The 21,859-nt window shown below is 45.9% G+C and overlaps 1 protein-coding gene across 2 annotated transcripts; it reads right to left on the bottom strand.

Annotated features, from left to right (window-relative positions):
* Positions 1-326: 326 nt before the first annotated feature.
* Positions 327-13,352, bottom strand: ELP6 (elongator acetyltransferase complex subunit 6). Of its 2 annotated transcripts, XM_077936631.1 has the most exons (7): positions 13,210-13,352; positions 11,695-11,773; positions 10,519-10,589; positions 7,758-7,894; positions 6,144-6,339; positions 4,467-4,613; positions 327-1,503 (listed from the first exon to the last, which is right to left on the bottom strand). In XM_077936631.1, the coding sequence occupies exons 1-7, from the start codon at positions 13,261-13,263 to the stop codon at positions 1,375-1,377; spliced, it is 813 nt and encodes a 270-aa protein (XP_077792757.1). In that variant the 5' UTR covers positions 13,264-13,352; the 3' UTR covers positions 327-1,374. The 2 variants fall into 2 exon arrangements, with proteins under 2 accessions (XP_077792757.1, XP_077792758.1); XM_077936632.1 differs by lacking the exon at positions 4,467-4,613.
* Between the last annotated feature and the right edge of the window lie 8,507 nt (positions 13,353-21,859).

Raw genomic sequence — 21,859 nt, 5'->3', positions numbered from 1 at the left:
CTGGGACTACCCTATTTGCTCCGCTTGGCAGAGGTATTTAACTTAACGCTCCTCCCCGAAGGAAACACAGCAATCTGCCACCAATGATTAATAGTCAGGGCAGGGATGTCTCCACCTTCCTCTCTTTGAGATGGATTCTTGGAGAAAAGGTCACTGCTGACCTGAGATCGCCATTAAGCCCTGTCCCTATAAATAGGGAAATTAAGGAGAAGAGAGCAGTTAGGACAGCAGCGGACAGCGGCATCCCAACAGAGGTTTGCAAGGCTGCATTGTAAATCCAAACTAAATAGAACAGGTTTGGCTCAAACAAGCACAAAATCTGCAACTGGTCTTGAATTCCGTGTTTATTCAGCTGTCAAAAACCCTGCTGGTTTAAGGCCAGAGGTTAAGGCTGTCTCACAATTCCGCTGGGTTAAGGTGGAAGCCTTAACAGATGCGCCCCACAATCAGAAACGATGTTGGGCAGCGTCAGAGATTCTCCATGCTTTCAGGCCCGAATCCAGATGAGAAGAATGGAGTGCCTGGGATGAGCAGAGGTGTCCCTTGTTGTGCTGGTCCTGTCTTTCTTAAGCCAGGGGTTGGGAACCGCCAGCTGGGGCCCACATTGGGCCCCTGCAAGGCTCCTAATGTAGCTTGCAAGGCTGTTTTTCCCAAACTTCTGTTTCCCCTGACTTCTGATGTACAGGTCAGATTACAGTGACTTGGTCGCATGACCAAGTTACCCATGGGGAAATTGATGGTGATCCTTGCAGAAAGTCACTTTGAGCTCCCTGCCTTAACTATAAGGGGTATTCTGGTGCCCCTTTAATCAGACTGTGCGGCTTGGCTCACTTCCCTGAGTTATCTCATCTGCACGCAAGTCATTTCCTGCCTTTCGTCCGCTGCATACTTGAAGGCTGGGTTGTGTTCGTATCTTGGGCGACCTGACAGACTGCAAAGATGGGCGCAGCACCTGTACACAACTGAACACGGAGCGTTTTCAGTCGCCTCGGCCTCCTGACCTGCCTTGCTGTCTTTCGACACCTGCTCAAGAGCCGGCGAACCTACTGAGACACCAGGTTTTTTTAGTGACAGGCCCCAAACTACCGCAGGGCTGGTTTCAGTCTTTTCCTTGTTTTCGACATTGTCCACAGAGCAGCTCAGAACAAATTCAAGATCAGACAGAGGACTGCAGCGGTGGTGGGAAGCCAGTGCCCTGTTCTGCCCCGGATCAAACCCCAACAGAACACCCCAGTGACTGAACCGTCACTGCAAAAGCCACCTCTGCATGGGAGAATCCTTCTGTCCCTCTCTCGATGCATCGAGATCTTCCTGAGGACAGAGCCACTCCTTCTCCATCGCCCCTGAACCAAGCTTCCCCCAACCCTCAGAAAGTCACAGCACAGCCGCCGACATCCCGCGGGCAAAAAACACGACGTTCCTGTCCTGGATCTTGTACTGGTAAATGCGCAGGAGGTCCCGCTCCGCTTTCCTCTCCCACGAGCTCCGCTGGATGATCGATAACTGGAGGAAAGAAATGAAAAATTGGGGGGCGGGGGAGAGAGGGCGTTTATTTATTTTTTTTTTATATACAGTGGTACCTCGGGTTACATATGCTTCAGGTTACATACGCTTCAGGTTACAGACTCGGCTAACCCAGAAATAGTACCTCGGGTTAAGAACTTTGCTTCAGGATGAGAACAGAAATTGGTGGCAGGGGGAGGCCCCATTAGCTAAAGTGGTGCTTCAGGTTCAGAATAGTCCTCCAGAATGAATTAAGTTCTTAACCCAAGGTACCACTATATTAAAAAATGTGTTCTGCTAGATCACTAAACGTACAGGTGAAACTCGGAAAATTAGAATATCGTGGAAAAGTTCATTTATTTCAGTAATTCAACATAAAAGGTGAAACTAATATATGAGATAGACTCATGACACGCAAAGCGAGATATGTCAAGCCTTTATCTGTCATCATTGTGATGATCATGGCGTACAGGGGATGAAAACCCAAATGAAAACTCAGTGATGGCTTTCTGCACAACTGTCAGGTCAGCAGCCTTCCCCATGATTGTGCCTCCTACTGAACCAGACTGAGAGACCATTTAAAGGCTCAAGAACCCACTGCAGGTGTTATGGATTGAATAGCTACTGCACCTCTTCCCAATAGTCTAATTTTCTGAGATTGTTAATCTGGGGTTTTCATCAGCTGTACCATGCCATGATCGTCACAATTATAACAAATAAAGGCTTGACATATCTCGCTTTGCATGTCATGAGTCTATCTCATATATTAGTTGCACCTTTTATGTTGAATTACTGAAATAAATGAACTTTCCCACGATATTCAAATTTTTCGAGTTTCACCTGTAAATGCCGAAGCAGTCTCCAGGAATAAAAATATAAAGTCATACAATAAAAGCCATTAAAAAAAAGATTTTAAAAAACATTGCAGCAGATCCCACTGGAGCTATGCGCTTTCTCCCAGCGTTGAAAGCAACCTTCCCCCAAAGTTTGTTGGGCAGGTAATGCTGCAAGAGGCAGACATGAGCTCCAGAAAAAAATGAGGTGGCCAAGAGGATGTGGGTGCTTGAGAATTATTGTATTGATTTATTTCATAACATTTATATACCGCTTGATTTGTAAAAAAGAAACATCAGAGCAGTTTACAAAAAAAAAACCAATAACAATAAAAGGAATGAAATTATCAACAGGAAGCAACAATAATTTAAAACTTTCAGAAAGTTGAAATAACAATAGACTAAGGACAGGTAAAAACTCACGGCAGCTTTCTGAACATCTGGGTAAAGTAGTCTAAACAAGAACATTTTTAGCAGGCACTGAAAAGAGTACCGTGAAAACACCTGCCTGAGGTCAATAGGCAGGAAGTTCCGAAGTGTAGGTGCTGCCACACTAAACAGCTGATTTCTTACAAATGTGAATTGGGTGTTATGTAGCTGCTGTAACAGCGCCAATTCTGCCAACTGAAGCAGTCAATCTGGGAGTATATAGTCATACCTCATGTTACGTTTGCTTCATGTTACTTCCGGGTCTCGCCGCTTGCACATGCACAGACGCGCAAAATGCCGTCACGTGCATGCACAGAAGCAGTGCATTGCAACCCACACACGCGCAGACGCAGGTTGCGTTCCTTTCATGTTGCGAACGGGCCTCCGGAACAGATCCCATTCGCAACCAAAGGTACCACTGTATATGGGTTAAGATGATCTTGTAGGCAAACTGGTCCCGTTTTTTCAGGACTTTGTACACCAATAGTGGAAGGGACGCGGGTGGCGCTGTGGGTTAAACCACAGAGCCTAGGACTTGCTGATCAGAAGGTCGGCGGTTCAAATCCCTGCGACAGGGTAAGCTCCTGTTGCTCAGTCCCTGCTCCTGCCAACCTAGCAGTTCGAAAGCACGTCAAAGTGCAAGTAGATAAATAGGTACCGCTCCAGCGGGAAGGTAAACAGCGTTTCCGTGCGTTGCTCTGGTTCGCCAGAGGCGGCTTAGTCATGCTGGCCACATGACCCGGAAGCTGTACGCTGGCTCCCTCGGTCAGTAAAGCGAGATGAGCGCTGCAACCCCAGAGTCGGTCACGACTGGACCTAATGGTCAGGGGTCCCTTTACCTTTACCTTTTATACTAATAGTAACATCTGGAACTTCTCCTGGTAGCAAATCAGCAACCAGAAGAAGAAAGTGTGTGTGTGTGTGTGTGTGTGTGTGTGTGTGTGTGTATACAAAACAACTCACCGTCCTCATCCACCTGCCCAAGTGGTGGGGTTCAGGGATACCAAAGAACGATGTCAAAAACGACACAGCGATCAGTTCTAGCGCTTTATTAAAAGAAAGGTGTTCGCTTGCAGCAAATCAGTCTGCCAGATCTCCCAGCCTCTACAGACGCCGGACGGACATGGCAGGAGGAGATGGCTTGTCCACACCCAAGCGAACATTATTTATACACAAAGCAGCCTAGGCCACTTTGGCCAGGACCTCCCATTGCTCCACTGCCCAGATGAGGGCATAGGTGAGAAAAACCCAAATCTTAGCGATAGCTCCCCTTTCTAGGCTCAGAGCTAGGGCTGGGCGATGTATCGCTATATGGTCCAAAACCGGTTTGAAGTTCATATTGCGATTGGTTTCGTAAGTTTTGACCTGGCAATCTATCACGAATCATGATGTGTGTTTGTGTGCTCTGCAAAAACCACAATGTGGGGGAAACTGTGAAGCCAGCCAAAGCCTTTACAGAGCTCCATCCTTATTTCAGACACTGTGATAGATCAGTATATCACAATGTTTAACTGGTGATACATGGCGATGTTGAAAACCAGATGTCGCCCAGCTCTACTCAAGAGTCTACATCAAAGCAAGGGAATCGAAACATAGATGAGCTCATTGCTGCAACAACAACCAATTAATCATGGGGTTATCTTGACGATGAAGGTGGTGTTTGCAGGCCTTTCACCTTCATATTTGCTTCAACACACTCACCTGCCCATGAACATCCTTGCAGTAGCCAGTCGCCAGTCCTTCTGCCCATAGGATCCGATTGCTCTGGTGACGGACAGCCTTCACAAGCAGCTCGTTCTCCTCGTCCTCCGAGTCAGCGCTGCTGTGCAGCATCACAACCAAGTTCCCCTGAGAGCCAGGAAGCACCACAACAGTTTCAGCTCCAATTTTAGATCAGGAGGCGCAGATAAGACACCCGCCCCCAGTCTCCAACTACGTAGTATCTGCACCATGTTGAATTTTAGTTAGATAGGTAGCCGTGTTGGTCTGCCATAGTCAAAACAAAAAAAAATTCTTTCGAGTAGCACCTTAAAGACCAACTAAGTTAGTTCTTGGTATGAGCTTTCGTGTGCATGCACACTGAGTATCTGAAGAAGTGTGCATGCACACGAAAGCTCATACCAAGAACTAACTTAGTTGGTCTTTAAGGTGCTACTGGAAATAAATTTTTTTGTTTATGTTGAATTTTGAATTTTTGAAGCTAAGAGGCAGATTACTATTCTATTTATATATACCCCACCTTTCCCCCCAGACCAGGACTCAAGGCAGCTACAGTGGTACCTCGGGTTAAGAACCTAATTCGTTCTGGAGGTCCGTTCTTAACATGAAACGGTTCTTAACCTGAGGTGCCACTTTAGCTAATGGGGCCTCCAGCAAATTAAAACAGCACAGGTAAAATTTTAAAAAGCTAAATATACGTCCTCTTCAGGCTCCAGAGAGGGTCTCTTCATGAGTCACGAGGACTCTCCAGCTCTCTCCCACCATTCCTGGGTTTGAATGCAATTATTTACAGTGGTACCTAAGTTTACGAACTTAATCCATTCCGGAAGTCCGTTCTTAAACCGAAACCCTTCTTAAACTGAGGCGCGCGTTCCCTAATGAGGCTTGCGGCCGCCAGTGCCCTTCCACTGTTCAGATTATGTTCTCAGACTGAGGTAAAGTTCTCAAAAAAAAAAAAGAAAAGGTAAAGGACCCCTGGTAGTTAAGTTCAGTCGCAGACGACTCTGGGGTTGCGGTGCTCATCTTGCTTTACAGGCCAAGGGAGCCGGCGTTTGTCCGCAGACCGTTTTTCCGGGTCATGTGGCCAGCATGACTAAGCCGCTTCTGGTGCAAAGGAACACCGAAACCAGAGCAGCGCATGGAAACGCCATTTACCTTCCCACCACAGCCATACCTATTTATCTACTTGCACTGGAATGCTTTCGAACTGCTAGGTTGGCAGGAGTAGGGACCGTGCGACAGAAGCTCATCCCATCATGGGGATTCGAACCGCCGACCTTCTGATCGGCAAGCCCAACAGGCTCAGTGGTTTAGACCACAGCGCCACCTGTGTCCCAAAAACTGGGACACTATTTCCAGTTTTGCGGAGTTCGTAAACTGAATAGTTTGTAAACAGGACTGTCCTTAAACCGAGGTACCACTGTATTCACCTACTTCTTGGCGCCGCACATGTACGTGGTTGCACACAAGGAGAACGTGCGGAGGGCTCGGTGGTGCCTGTATTAAGCACTTTGGAAACACTTCTTGAAAGCCCAAGAAAGGGCTGCAAAAGGAACAGGATTTCCTTCCAAGCCCTGCCGACGCTGGAGTGACAACAGCCACTCGTTTCAGGGCAGGCACCTGTCAAAAGGGAAAGCAACTGCGCAGCAATCACGGTACCTTAAGCTGAGCGTTCACCGTGACTCTGCAGTAATGGATGAAGTCGAGAATGTCCGTCAGTCTCACACCCAGGCCCAGCAAGATGCCAAGGTTGTCCACGAGCAGAACAGGGCATTTCCACGAGTCTCCACCAGCGACAGGACTCAAGGCGCTGCAGACAAACTCATAAAGGGCTTTCAGGTTTGAGCCGTCACCACTGCCAGGGACAGACGGAGGAGAGGAGAGGTCTAAGCCCCTGGAAGATCACATCTACAACATCCACAACATCCCACCGCAAGCAAGAGACATTACCTCCAAACACATACCTATGTAACAGGTGCCAGGAAACTTCTCCCCACTCAATGAAATATACTATCAAAGGCTTAGGCTGCAATCCAGGGTTTTTTCCTTTTCTTTGGCAACAGTTATTTATTGGTTTTCACATATTACATTACAATACAAATGTACCAAAGCCAACACATTTCCTCCCCATCCCCCCATACATTTACATTTATATTTCCTCAATCCATCATATTATTCTTTTCTCCTTCCTCCCACTTCCCTCTGCCCCCACTCGATTTCTTCCACATTATACAATTTTTTAGCAGACAAAGATACCTTACTCAGCGAAGTTCTGCCTGACTCCTTCCCTTCCCCAGGGCTACAACTGTTTTGCACAAAGATACGGCAACTTGGGCTTTCAGAGGATCTCCTGGGCGCTGTGGCTTTCCCAGTCGCCGAGACCATGTTAAAAACTAGGCTGTGGGACATAGATGGCCAGGAACTAATCTCAGCTGCGAAAAAAACATGCTCCCCTCTTTATTTTCGACTCTCTTGGGCGCAGGAATTTAACCTTAATTATTTACAATTTTTGTTTAATCTGCAAGGAAGAAGGGCCTTCTTGCTGGCTAGGTTCAATTCTAATCCTTCTAACCTCCTTTGGGGTAGGTTTGTGGGTTTGGCAAAAGGAGATAGGCTCTGCCCATGCGATGCCCACCTGGTGGAAACTCCAGCTCACACGGCCCTTAAATGTAATATGTATGATGATCTCTGCCAACAATTTTTAGACCATCTATGCATTCCAACATGGAAACCAGAGATGGAGGTCATGCGCTTCTCATTACAAGGGAGAGACCAGGAGTTCACCAAGACAGTAGCTAAGTTCCTCTATCTGATTTTTTGTCGCCAAAGTATGTTACAGGATCCTGCCCTTGATGGAAACCCACAGAGATGAGGCAGATTGCTCTTCTGCCCTTTGGCGGGTGACTGTGCCGTTGGGGTGGCAACGAGATCGCACTGGCCTATCCATTCTGAATGTATTCTGAATGTTCTTCTGTGATTCCAATAAAGGTTACTTGACTTGGCATTATAAAATTTACAATAATCTTTGCATTCTACAGTCTTCTCAAATCATCTATATGTTCTTATTATCTTTCCTTGCTAATTTTTCTTCCATCCAGTACTTCGCGTTTTAATCTAGGCATATTAGCGTTATATTTTTTTGAGCAATATTTTTCCATATATTCATCAAAACATTTCCACTCCTTTTTTTTAAGGAGTTAGGCTGCAATCCTAACCCTACTTCAGTCAGACTTACTTCTGAGTAGATCTGGTTAGGGCAGCGATGCAAGTTACCTGAGGAACTGGAAAGGGCTGGCTTCACCCGTCAGTTCTTGCTGCTGCTCCTGGCCAAACAATATGTCATTTGAGGTTTTCAGCCCTTCCAAGAACACAAGCTGGCCTCGTTCTTTGGCCGCAGCCAAGCTGACTCCCTGAAAAGCAATATTTGCAGGTGGAGAAATGCAAGCATTGCAATTTTGCAAGCAGGTGCCAGGCACATTTGAACGTCTCTCCTGCGGGTTTTTGGCTAGGGCGGCCTGCCTGCCAAAACCAACAAGAAGGAACATTCATCATCTCCCGTTCAACATGGAAGCTGGCCCAGGAGTCCCTCACAACCCAATTTCAAGTCCCTTTCATTGTTTATCAACGCAGACAGCTATGGAAATCCTTGGGAGAGACAGCACACACACACAATCGCCCTCGATTGTGAGAAACCTCTGCACCAGTTCCTGTGTGTTGAAGAGTCACCAGAAACAGGATGTTGGAGTAGACGGGCCCCCTCTGGCCTGATCCAGCCACCAGGCTCTTTCTTATGTACTTAATTTATTTGGTCATAAATTATACCAAAATGAAGGAAATGGTCTTTCCTGATAAGAAGCGTCTTCATAGATGGTGCTTAGTTGGAGACACGACTGAGCAATGCTCTAGCTGACTGCTTCCCAAAGTGGGTGATACCTGCCCTGCAGGGGGCAGGGGGATTACTTAAGGGTGTGCTAAGAGGCAAGGGGGGACGTGGGTGGCTCTGTGGGTTAAACCACAGAGCCTAGGGCTTGCCGATCAGAAGGTTGGCGGTTCGAATCCCCGCGACGGGGTGAGCTCCCGTTGCTCGGTCCCTGCTCCTGCCAACCTAGCAGTTTGAAAGCACGTCAAACTGCAAGTAGATAAATAGGTACCACACCGGCGGGAAGGTAAACGACGTTTCCGTGCGCTGCTCTGGTTTGCCAGAAGCGGCTTAGTCATGCTGGCCACATGACCCGGAAGCTGTACGCCGGATCCCTCGGTCAATAAAGCGAGATGAGCGCCACAACCCCAGGGTCGGCCACGACTGAACCTAATGCTCAGGGGTCCCTTTACCTTTAAGAGGCAAGGGGGCAGCGGGGGGGCGGGCGGCTGGAGGTGGTCTTCTCCAAGTGCATTGATCGCTTTTCTAGGATTGACCAGCTTAAAGCCTCAAGCAAAACACCTTCCACCCTCTGCATTTCAAGTTCCGCTGCTCTTATCGCTATTTCCTTAGGTCACATTTATTTGCAACGATTCTGAGTTGTTGATATTGATTTTCTCCTAAATCCTTAACCATACATCTGTCGTAGGTGAAAGGGGTGTGTGTGTGTGTGTGTGTGTGTGTGTGTGTTTGTTAAGCAGTTGTACAGAAATACATTGTGCTATAAAGCCCCTTAGGGACGCAGGTGGCGCTGTGGGTTAAACCACAGAGCCTAGGGCTTGCCGATGGGAAGGTCGGTGGTTCGGATCCCCACGACGGGGTGAGCTCCCGTTGCTCGGTCCCTGCTCCTGCCAACCTAGCAGGTCAAAAGCACGTCAAACTGCAAGTAGATAAATAGGTACCACTCTGGTGGGAAGGTAAACGGTGTTTCCATGTGCTGCTCTGGTTTGCCAGAAGCGGCTTAGTCATGCTGGCCACATGCTGTACGCCGGCTCCCTCGGCCAATAAAGCGAGATGAGCGCCGCAACCCCAGAGTCGGCCACGACTGGACCTAATGGTCAGGGGTCCCTTTACCTTTAAGAGGCGGGGGGGGGGCTGGAGGTGGTCTTCTCCAAGCGCATTGATTGCTTTTCTATGATTGACCAGCTTAAAGCCTCAAGCAAAACACCTTCCACACTCTGCATTTCAAGTTCCACTGCTCTTATCGCTATTTCCTTAGGTCACATCCATTTGCAACGATTCTGAGTTGTCACAAGATAGCAGATTGTTGGTAACAGCTATTGATTTTCTTCTAAATCCTTAACCGTACATCTGTGGTAGGTGAAGGTTTGTGTGTGTTTGTTAAGCAGTTGCATAGAAATACATTGTGCTATAAAGCCCCTTATGTTTCCGTAAGAATGCATGAAAATGCTTTTCGTGCAATCCTATTTGCTGAACTTAATTGTGTTATCGTCCTTAGTGGGTTGTGTAAACTGCTATTTTATAGGGTAGGGGCCCCTGGGGATGAGTTTATGGAACCAAGGGGTTAGCAGCCTGCAAAAGTTTGAGAGCCGCTGGATTAAGATGCTGATGATGAAGCAGCCTTGGTATTAATTTTAATTCTGTACAGTGGTACCTCGCAAGACGAATGCCTCGCAAGACGAAAAACTCGCAAGACGAAAGGGTTTTTGGTTTTTTGAGTTGCTTCGCAAGACGATTTTCCCTATGGGCTTGCTTCGCAAGACGGAAACGTCTTGCAAGTTTGTTTCCTTTTTCTTAAAACCGTTAATACCCAGGGTGCATTGCTTGAAGAGGTGCAGTTGCACGCGGTGTGGTAGCCTTTTTTGAGGTTTTTGAAGACTTTGGTGATTTTTGAAGCTTTTCCAAAACTTTTCCGAAACCGTGCTTCGCAAGACGAAAAAATCGCAAGACGAAAAAACTCGCGGAACGAATTAATTTCGTCTTGCGAGGCACCACTGTATATGGCTGGTAATTGTGAGCAGGAGAGCAGTTGTGTTTCCCTTAACAGTTTCCCTTTTGGGCCCCCTCGGCCTGATCCAATAGCCAGGTAGATCATCCCTGGAGGCCTGGACTGAGATGTTTTAATTAATACAATAAAAAATCAGCCTCGCTTACCAGCTTTTGGGCCACTAAGTTGTAGTGGCTGAAGGACTGCAGAAGAGCCACGAAACAGACTTTACAGCCAGCTGGAAAGAGAAAAAGGACACAAATTGTTTTGCTGGCAATTACAGCACAAAATCGGCAGCAAACAGACTGTTGCTCTGAAAATGCCTTTTCCCATTGTCATCTTCGTCATCACCTTCCAAGGCTTTCCCATCCTGCTAGGAAAGATGCAAATCCTGTTGCACATGACAAAACCAGATTCACTGCGTCTTTTGACTTTACTTGCCCAAATGGACAGTGGAAAGAAGGCAAAGGACTCTCCTTCACTGGAGGTCTTGAAACAGACGTTGGATGGCCACCTCTCAGGGATTCTCTAGTTGTGGTTCCTACATTGCAGGGGGTTGGACTAGATGACCCTCGGGGTCCCTTCCAACTTGACAATTCTGTGATGATTCTATCTGAAGTTAGGTGGGTCCCAACTAGTGACACAGTCTTCTCAGATGCAGCACTGCATTTGCTAGGAGGCTCTTCTCACACTAACTGCGCAGCTTTCTGGAAGAGGGAAAAGACTATATATATATATATATATATATTCAGTCCTTCCAGCACAGAATATAAACAGGCTGACTGCAGAGATTTCATCCACTCTGCTGAATCCTCCAGGCCGCTGCTCTGCTTTGTGTTTATTTTCATTTACCGTATTTTTTGCTCTATAAGACTCACTTTTTCCCTCCTAAAAAGTAAGGGGAAATGTGTGTGCGTCTTATGGAGCAAATGCAGGCTGCGCAGCTATCCCAGAAGCCAGAACAGCAAGAGGGATTGCTGCTTTCACTGCGCAGCGATCCCTCTTGCTGTTCGGGCTTCTGAGATTCAGAATATCTTTTTTCTTGTTTTCCTCCTCCAAAAACTAGGTGCGTCTTGTGGTCTGGTACGTCTTATAGAGCAAAAAATACGGTAATTTTTACATTCACAGGTCTATCTTGTTGACGGTTTTATTCCACCATTTACAAAACTATATAAAAGAGCACATTTCAGAATTCTCCCCCTCAAACAGGTGTACAGATCACATACACACATGCTACTGTTCTTCTAAAGACGTTTGCACCCCATTTTGCCCATGTTTGGTTTTACGTAAGAAATATGGGGTGGTTTGTTTTTTTAAATCACCAGGTTGATTTTGCTGCGTACCTTTCAAATAGAAGGAAAGGAAATGGTGAAGCAAGAAGCTGGCATCTGTCTTCTCAGAACATAGCAAGGTCAGCTTGCCCTGGAAAACAAAAAAATAGGGATGGTATAAAAATGAAATGATCACACGAGTCAATAGTGTGATGCAGCAGCAAAAAAACCTAATGCAATTCTAGACTGCATCACCAGAGGTCTAGTCTCCAGAACAAGGGAAGTAACAGTATTGCTCTATTCTGCCTTGGCTGGACACCACTGGAGTCCTGTATCCAGTTCTGGGTTCCCCAATTTCAAAATAATATTGACATGCTAGAACATGTGCAGAGGGCGACGATCAAGATGACCAAGGGTCTGGAAACCAAGAATTATGACCTCACTGGGTCACGGCAGAGATTAAATGAGGGTGGGGAGAGAGCTGCCTATACCAGCTTGAAGGGAAAAAAATATGGGTGTGTATATATGTAGATATATATGCAGTGGTACCTCGGATTAAGTACTTCATTCGTTCCGGAGGTCCGTTCTTAAACTGAAACTGTTCTTAACCTGAAGCACCACTTTAGCTAATGGGGCCTCCTGCTGCTGCCGCGCCGCCGGAGCACAATTTCTGTTCTCATCCTGAAGCAAAGTTCTTAACCTGAGGTATTATTTCTGGGTTAGAGGAGTCTGTAACCTGAAGCGTATGTAACCCGAGGTACCACTGTAGTTCTAACTACATCAATGTTTAATTGTTTTTAATGGTTATTTTTCTCTCTGTGTTTCTAGCTGTTTTTTATCCAATACCCACCTTGAGTCCCTATCATGGGAAAAAATCGAAGAACAAATAAATATATAATAATAATAGTAATAATAATAATGTTAATATCAATGCAGTATACAAATTTAACTAATATTAACAAGAATAGATAGAAATCAGGGATGAAAAATAATAATTTTATATATTGCGTGCCTCTGTTTCTAATTCGACCCTGTTACACGGTTTTGTAGGTATTGTGGTATTTTATGCATTGTGACTTGCCATTATTACACTTCAGTAATTATTGTAATTGTGAATTTCTGTTTAATCATTATTTGCTGATATTCTGGGAGTTGGTTTTGTAGTGTATTATTATATTCAAAGGAATTATTGAATGTTACCTTATTTGATATGTCACCTATTTCAAAGTTATGTTTTTATGATTACTTTTTTGTATTTAATCAGATTGCTATAAGGTGTGGGAAGACTGCTCTCTTATTTTGCTGTTTCTTTATCTTGTAATCCACCTTGTGCACACTAATATAGAAAAGCGATAGATACATTAGAAGTCAAAGCACCTGGAAGTCTCCAGGGCTCCAGAAAGAGGCTTCACTTTAGGGGGGAAAGGCCTGGAAGGCCAAGGGGGGGAATGACTACAAATCCCAGCATGCTTCGCTCCCACACCACGCACGCGCGTTGCATCCTGGGAGCCGGAGCCCCACACAACCCACCAGCCCTCCGCCCACCGCTCCACGGAGGCCGGAGACTTCCAGGCGGCGGCCCCTCACCTGCTCCGGCTTCTCGACGGAGGCTCCGAGCAGCTCGTTCAGCTCGGCGAACATCGCGTCGCTCTCGCTCTCTCTTCAGTACGGCGTCCGCCGAGGGTCGAAAGAGGCGCCGCTGCTTCGCGCCCGCGAGAGGCCTGCAGGGCCGCCGCAGTACGCATGCGCTCGTCGGCCTCCGCCGCCCTCTGCCGTGGACTTGTCAAAAGAGGCGCGTTGCGCATGCGCCCCTGGGTCTCGGCTCCGCTCTCGCTGCCGCCGCCTGCCGTCCGCTTGAAAGCGGCGCGGGCGGGCGCGAGGTCGCAGAATGGAGCGGGCGGGCAGGGAATTAATCCACTCGCAACGCTGACAGCTGAATGCTGGTAGATAAAAGAATGTCATGGATAGAATCACAGCGTTGGAAGGGACCCCCAGGGGTCATCTAGCCCAACCCGCTGCAATGCCTGGATATTTGCGGGTGGTCTTCCCTATGAGCTGTTAGAAGGCGATGATAGATGCATGTTTTTTGCAGTACTGTATGGGGAAATACTGTAAGGGACGCAGGTGGCGCTGTGGGTTAAACCACAGAGCCTAGGACTTGCCGATCAGAAGGTTGGCGGTTCGAATCCCCGCAACGGGGTGAGCTCCCGTTGCTCAGTCCCTGCTCCTGCCAACCTAGCAGTTCGAAAGCACCTCAAAGTGCAAGTAGATAAATAGGTACCGCTCCAGCGGGAAGGTAAATGGCGTTTCCATGCGCTGCTCTGGTTCGCCAGAAGCGGCTTAGTCATGCTGGCCACATGACCCGGAAGCTGTCCGCCGGCTCCCTCGGCCAATAAAGCGAGATGAGCGCCCCAATCCCAGAGTTGGCCACGACTGGACCTAATGGTCAGGGGTCCCTTTACCTGTGGGGAAATTTAGTGATGTATGGAAGTGAGAGCTGGACCATAAAGAAGGCTGATCGCCGAATAATTGATGCTTTTGAATTCTGGTGCTGGAGGAGACTCTTGAGAGTCCCATGGACTGCAAGAAGATCCAACCTCTCCATTCTGAAGGAAATCAGCCCTGAGTGCTCACTGGAAGGGACAGATCCTGAAGCTGAGGCTCCAATCCTTTGGCCACCTCATGAGAAGAGAAGACTCCCTGGAGAAGACCCTGATGTTGGGAAAGATGGAGGGCACAAGGAGAAGGGGACGACAGAGGATGAGATGGTTGGATAGTGTTTTCGAGGTTACCAGCATGAGTTTGACCAAACTGCGGGAGGTAGTGGAGGACAGAGGTGCCTGGCGTGCTCTGGTCCAGGGGGTCACGAAGAGTCGGACACGACTAAACGACTAAACAACAACAAATGGGGAAATTGTAGACATAAATTTGGCACATGACAAAGAGGACCGGGAAGCCCAAAGGCTTCTGTTTCATTTGCTATGAAGACGAGCGGAGCACCGGCTTTTCTGTATTTAGATCCCACCTCTTTCTCCAAGGAGCTCATGTTTCCTTCCCTTTCCTCATTTACACAACAACCCTGTGAGGTGGGTCACGCTGAGAGGCAGTAACTGGCCCTCAAGGTCACCCAGGGAGCTCCATGACCCAATTTGGGCTTTGAACCCTGGTCTCTTCCAGGCCCTAGTCCAACACTCTAACCACTACACTACCACTGTCACTGCAACTCCCAACATCCTCTGCCAATTCAGCCCCAATTGGAGCTGGGGAATGAACTAAAAATGAAATAAAAAAATTAAGGTCTTTTATATAAAAATTAAAGTCTTTTATATCTTAAAATATATATATAAGATGTCCCAAACTGACCAAATGTTTTCTCTGCAAGGTCAAAGGAAAATGGAAAAGCCTCCCCATTGTCTTTTCCTTCATAAATCCTGTCTTAAGGGTATGTCTGTGTATGAATAGGGTGAGCCTGTGACCTGGCTCAGGAACTAAGTATTTGTCATTACAAAAGACTATCCAGGCTCCCCAGGATATCCAGTCAAGTGAGCATTAACAGGTAACCTGCCAGACAGGAGAAAAACAACGCACTCAGATTTCTGTTGTAGACCGCCCTTTCAGTGATGCAGGTATGATGTTTCTGGGGGTGGTCTTGGACTCCAGGGCGGGCAATTTAAAATGTCTATATAAGGGCGGACACACCTGGGTTCTGGGTCCTCCTTTCCTGCGTGTGAGGGGAGCACCCTGTTGCAACAGTTCAAGAAAGATCAGGCTTATGAGCTGCTTTGCTTCTCAATATTCTCTGGTTGGCCTCTGTTATTTTCTCTGACCGATGGAGAACCTACAAAGGACTCTATAAGGGCTCTTGTCTTCCCTATAAGGGAATAATGGCAGATTTGCGTTTATTACAGGAACCTCCGGCCCTCCAGATACGGCTGGTTTTTTTTTTTTTTAAAAAAAAATATTTTATTACATTTTCAAATACACAAACAGAAATATTAAAGCCATAGAAAAAGGATAAAAGAAACAAAGAAGGAAAAAAAGAAAAAATCCAATTTTCAAAAACATTTTTACATAACCAACCGGACTTCCTCACATCTCCCCTACCATGCATTCTTTACCATAAAAATGTCAGCAAATTATGACCTTTTTTCACATCTTATTTTGTACTTTTCAAATATTATATTTTTAAATTTAAAATACTTTTTGTCAATTACTTGTACCTTAAATCGACCATAGTAATACTTTAAATTTCAACCTTTTCTTATTTGTAACTTAATTTCCTGTTTCAGAAATCTAATTGCTGGAGCTAAAACTTCCAAATCGTGCAGTTTTTAACATTCATACAACTTGTAATATTTTTGTAAATAGTCCTTAAATTTTTTCCAGTCCTCTTCCACCGTTTCTTCTCCCAAATCTCGGATTCTGCCAGTCATTTCAGCCAGTTCCATATAGTCCATCAATTGCATCTGCCACTCTTCCAGCGTGGGTAGATCTTGTGTCTCAGATACGGCTGGTTTTAAAAGGTTGGGGAAACGCAAGGGGTGCTGGCCTTCAGGCCTACCTGCACACGGCTGGCCATGACTGGAAGCAGGTTACTGGGCCAGGTGAAGCACCTGCTAGGCATGCATGTTCAACCTCACAGAATCACAGGACGGTAGAGTTGGAAGGGACCACAAGGGCCATCCTTACGGGGTCCTTGCCGCGGGATCACATTCATCCAGTGCTTTACCAACTGCACTGGCTCCCGGTGGAGTACAGGATCAGGTTTAAGGTGCTGGTTTTGACCTTTAAAGCCCTATGTGGTCTAGGACCCACATACCTACGGGACCGCCCCTCCCAGTATGCCCCACGGAGAGCCTCAAGGTCCACAAATGACAACACTTTGGAGGTCCCAAGTCGCAAGGTGGTTAGATTGGTCTCAACTAAGGCCAGGGCCTTTTCAGTACTGGCCCCGATCTGGTGGAACGCTCTGTCACAAGAGACTAGGGCCCTGCAGAACTTGACATCTTTCCGCAGGGCCTGCAAGACAGAGCTGTTCCTCCTGGCCTTTGGTTTGGACTCAGTCTGACCTTTATGTTTCCCTCCGCTTATGGTTTTGACTTTTAAAATGAGGCTGCATTTTAACTTTTAAAATTTTAAATTGTTTTTCCTTTCTTTTTCCTTATTATGTTTTTACTGAAATTTTATTGGTGTTAGCCGCCCTGAGCCCCGCACTGGCCGGGAGGGCAAGGTATAAATAAAATTTATTATTATTATTATTATTATTATTATTATTATTATTATTATCCAGTCCAACCTCCTGCAATGCAGGAATCTCTTTGCCCAGCGTGTTTCTCGAACCCACAACCCTGAGATTAAGAGTGTCATGCTCTACCGACTGAGCTATCAAGAAAGGCACACCTCCGACATCTCCAAGTACAAAGAATCTCAGGCACAAGCCGTTGGGAAGAACATCCTCTCTGTGCCTGAGAACTTGGAAAGAAGCTGTTGGTCAGAGTTGGCGATACTGGGGTAGATGGACAAAGAGTCCGACTGCTGCCTGGTGTAAAACATTACGGTAGACTTTGATCTGATCCGGAAAGACGGTCAGTATGTCTGCGTTCCACCAGGGGGCATCACAGGGAAGCAGATTCTTTCAGAAGCCGGAAGAACAGGAATGAGAACAGATAAGAAAATCCTGCTGGATTAGGCAGGTCGCACATCTCATCCAGTACCTAGTGTCCAATCACAAGAGCAACTCTCCCTTCCTGCGGTTTCCAGAAACTGGCACAAATTGAAAGGGACCCCAATATTAACCCAGTGCAGGAATCTCTACTAGATCTTACATGTGAAATAAAAAAATTGAGGTCGTAGATAGATAGATAGATAGATAGATAGATAGATGATAGATGATAGATAGATAGATAGATGATAGATAGATAGATGATAGATAGATAGATAGATAGATAGATAGATAGATAGATAGATGATAGATGATAGATAGATAGATAGATAGATAGATATAGATAGATTTGATAGATGATAGATAGATAGATGATAGATAGATAGATAGATAGATAGATAGATAGATAGATAGATAGATAGATAGATAGATAGAGAGGTATAGATATATAGGTAAAGAGACCCCTGACCATTAGGTCCAGTCGTGGCCGACTCTGGGGTTGCGGCGCTCATCTCGCTTTATTGGCCGAGGGAGACGGCGTCCAGCTTCCGGGTCATGTGGCCAGCATGACGAAGTCGCTTCTGGCTAACTAGAGCAGCGCACGGAAAAGCCGTTTACCTTCCCGCCGGAGCGGTACCTATTTATCTACTTGCACTTTGATGTGCTTTTGAACTGCTTGGTTGGCAGGAACAGGGACCGAGCAACAGGGGCTCACCCCGTCGCAGGGATTTGAACCGCCGACCTTCTGATTGGCAAGTCCTAGGCTCTGTGGTTTAACCCACAGCGCCACCCGCGTCCCCAGATATAGATATAATAAATGTTCATATATGTACCAACAAGCGCATACATAGATGTGTGGACCACATGTCTGGAGCAGCACAGGAGGACCACCCTGAAACCATTTTCAAACGTTTTCTCTGCAAGGAGGGAGGAGGTGGGGGAGCCTCCCCATTGTCTTTTCATTCACAAACCCTGTCTTAAGGGTATGTCTGTGTATGAACAGGGTGAGCCTGTGATCTGGCTCAGGAACTAAGTATTTATCATTACAAAAGACTGGCCAGGCTCCCCAGGGTATCCAGTCAAGTGAGCATTAACAGGTAACCTGCCAGACAGAAAGTAAACAACGCACTCAGATTTCTGCTGTAGATCGCCCTTTCTGTGATGTATGTATGATGTTTCTGAGGGTGGTCTTGAACTGCAGGGCAGGCAATTTAAAATGTCTATATAAGGGCGGGCACACCTGGGTTCTGGGTCCTCCTCCTTTCCTGTGTGTGAGGGGAGCACCCTGTTGCAACAGATCAAGAAGGATCAGGCTTACGAGCTGCTTTGCTTCTCAATATTCTCTGGTTGGCCTCTGTTATTCTCTCCTACCAATAGGGAACCTACGTAAGGACTCTGTAAGGGCTCTTGTGTCCCCCATAAGGGAATAAGGGCAGATTTTCGTTTATTAGACATGACAGTTGGCCATCCAACCTTTGCTTAAAAAGCTCAAATGAAGAGTATAGCCAAAATTATTCCTTGCCAGATGCTTATTAAGCAGTAAGGAAAACTGGAGTGCTTGGTTGTCAGCAATTGTCTGCGGGGTTCTGCTGTAAAGCTGTGGATGAACCTGAAAGGGATGGATGCGAAAAACAGAGAATCGTAGACTTGGAAGGGAACCCAAGGGTCATCTAGTCCAACCCCGGGCAATGCAGGAATCTCAGCTAAAGCATCCATGACAGGCGACCATCCAGCCTTTGCTTAGAAACCTCCAAGGAAGGAAACATTTCCACAACCTCCAAAGGGAGTCCTTTCCACTGTTGAACAGCTCTTCCTGTCAGAAAGTTCTGCCTGGGGTTTAGTTGGAATCTCCTTCCTTGTAACCTGAAGCCATGGGTTCGAGTCCTACCCTCCAGAGCAGGAGAAAACAAGCTTGTTCCATCTTCCATGGGTCCAATATCTTGAGATATTGGAAGATGGCTCTCGTATCTCCTCTCAGGCTCCTCTATCCCAGGCTATAAACATATATTGCTCCTTCGACCGTTCCTCATAAGGTTTGGTTTCCAGACCCTTGATCACCTTAGCATTGCTGCCTTCAACAACTGAAGCAGAGCAAAACCATCAGGGCAATAATAATAATAATAATAATAATAATAATAATAATAATATAAAAAAAATTTTTTAATTTATACCCTGCCCTTCCCAGTTCAGAAAACCAGGCTCAGGACGGCTAACAACAAATTTAAAACTATCGATGCAACAAAAAACAGCATAAAATACAGTATAATACATGAATAGCAATAAATTCAGAATTCAAAATCAATTTAGGGGGAAATCCATCCAATAAACATTAGATGATCACCAGGGCTAGCTGGCTAAATTAGTCCTATTTGGGCCAGCGAGGAGACCAGGGGAGAATTAGCTGTGGGATATTAGCCCTCCATGAATTTGACCAATCAGCTTTTAAAGCTGTCATTTTCCAAACTTTTTCCATTCTGCCTCTCACTTGCCTTCTCTATAAACTAAAAATACTTTAGGATTAAGATGGATTAAGACCCGCCGTAAAGATTTAGGGAAACCAGCAAGATTTAGCCATGGCTTGCTCCTAACACATTCTTCACCTTTATTCCTTTGAGTACTGATTCCATTAATACCCGACTTTCGCCTCCCATAAGCTCCAGGTGGCCTACATGGTTCTCTCCTCTATTAATTCCAGCAATTACCCTGTGAGGTAGGCTGAGTTGAGAGGCACAGACTGCCCCGAGGTCACCCAGTGAGTTTCATGGCCAAAGGGGGGAATTCGAACCCAGGTCTCCCAGGTCCTAGTCCAACACTCTACAGGCGAAACTCGAAAAATTGGAATATCGTGGCAAAGTTCCTTGATTTCCGTAATTCAACTTAAAAGGTGAAACTAATATATGAGATCGACTCATGACATGCAAAGCGAGATCTGCTTCTACTTCTCAGAGGTCCAAATCTTGCTCGATTTGCAATCCTTGTTTTGCTGATTTCCTTGAATATTCTAATTTCTGAGATGGTTAATTTGGGGTTTTCATAAGCTGTGCGTTATCGCAACGATAACAAATCAAGGCTTGACATACCGGTACTTCGTATTGCATGTCACGAGTCTATCTCATATATCAGTTTCACCGTTCAAGTTGAATTGCGGAAATCAAGGAACTTTTCCGCGATATTCTAATTTTTCGAGTTTCACCTGTAGAACAAATCAAGGCTTGACATATCTCGCTTGGCATGTCATGAGTCTATCTCATATATTAGTTTCATCTTTGAAGTTGAATTAGCATCCTTGTGCAGCTAGCCCTCAGTACGCAAAGGACCCCTTACAATATGGCACCTCCCAATTTCAAAATGGCGTTCCCCATGTCAAGCGAGATGTGGGTACCTCAGGCCTACCTGCTCATCTTGGGGCACTTATGTTACCCTCCCCTTATGAAGGCCGCCTTGTTTAGGGAAGTTTTTAATGTCTGATGCTGTATTGTTTTTAATATTCAATTGGAAGCCGCCCAGAGTGGCTGGGGAAAGCCAGCCAGATGGACGGGGTATAAATAAAAAAATATTATCAATACTACTACTACTACTACTATTATTATTATTATTATTATTATTATTATTATTATTATTATTGATGAGGCTGCATCTTAAATTGCATTTTAACCTGTATTTTAAATTGCTCCCCTCCCCTATTACGTTGTTACTGTAATTTTACTGTTGTTAGCCACCCTGGCGGGGGAGGGCGGGGTATAAATAAAATTTATTCTTCTTCTTATTATTATTCCCAGGTGTCCAATTGCTTTGGTAACAAAGCCGCAGGGCTCGATCCCCTTGGCGTCCAAAACGGACTTCTTCCTCTCGCCAGGGCCACTCGCCACAGAATCCAAACAGTTTGATTTGCAAAACAAACATTTAAAAGAATATACAACAATCAATTTTAAGTTTAAAAGTGCGATAGGCATATGAACACATAAAAACTTTAAAATAGACTACCTTAGAGAAATGACCCAAAGTCACCCGTGGATTTGGGTTTGGTAATTTTCTTAACAAACTAGATTGAATCGGGGGATGGTCTGCGCCAACAGATCTGTGTGCAGAATCTGGTGACAATCTGGGTCGTCTTGTGGTCTTTGCCTAACAGGAGAAGATTGAATTTTTGCTTTACCGGGAGGTTAGTAAGCCTCACCAGCAGGGGGTCAGTGGTTTCTCTACGTGCCTCATCATAAAAGGGACATCTGAAAAATACATGTTCAGGGCTTCCTATATCCCCCAATGTCTCTGCTTTTTAAGATGCTGTCTAGGTTTGAGACATCACCTTGCCAACAAAGGTCTGTATAGTTAAAGCTATGGTTTTCCCAGTAGTGATGTATGGAAGTGAGAGCTGGACCATAAAGAAGGCTGGTCGCTGAAGAATGGATGCTTTTGAATTCTGGTGCTAGAGGAGACTCTTGAGAGTCCCATGGACTGCAAGAAGATGAAACCTATCCATTCTTAAGGAAATCAGCCCTGGGTGCTCACTGGAAGGACAGGTCCTGAAGCTGAGGCTCCAAGACTTTGGCCACCTCATGAGAAGAGAAGACTCCC

Source organism: Podarcis muralis, chromosome 12 (assembly GCF_964188315.1).
Source record: "Podarcis muralis chromosome 12, rPodMur119.hap1.1, whole genome shotgun sequence".
Classification (NCBI taxonomy): Eukaryota; Metazoa; Chordata; class Lepidosauria; order Squamata; family Lacertidae; genus Podarcis; species Podarcis muralis.
Note: the sequence above shows the minus strand (reverse complement) of the source record. Positions and strands in the feature narration are given on the sequence as shown.

Excerpts from the sequence above, each read along its gene's own strand:
- ELP6 (XM_077936631.1), bottom strand. The coding sequence starts at position 13,263 with ATGTTCGCCGAGCTGAACGAGCTGCTCGGAGCCTCCGTCGAGAAGCCG. Across the intron at positions 11,774-13,209 it reads CCGTCGAGAAGCCGGAGCAG|GGCAAGCTGACCTTGCTATG; the intron begins GTGAGGGGCCGC and ends TTTGTTTTCCAG. Across the intron at positions 6,340-7,757 it reads AGCCCTTTCCAGTTCCTCAG|TGGTGACGGCTCAAACCTGA; the intron begins GTAACTTGCATC and ends TGTCCCTGGCAG.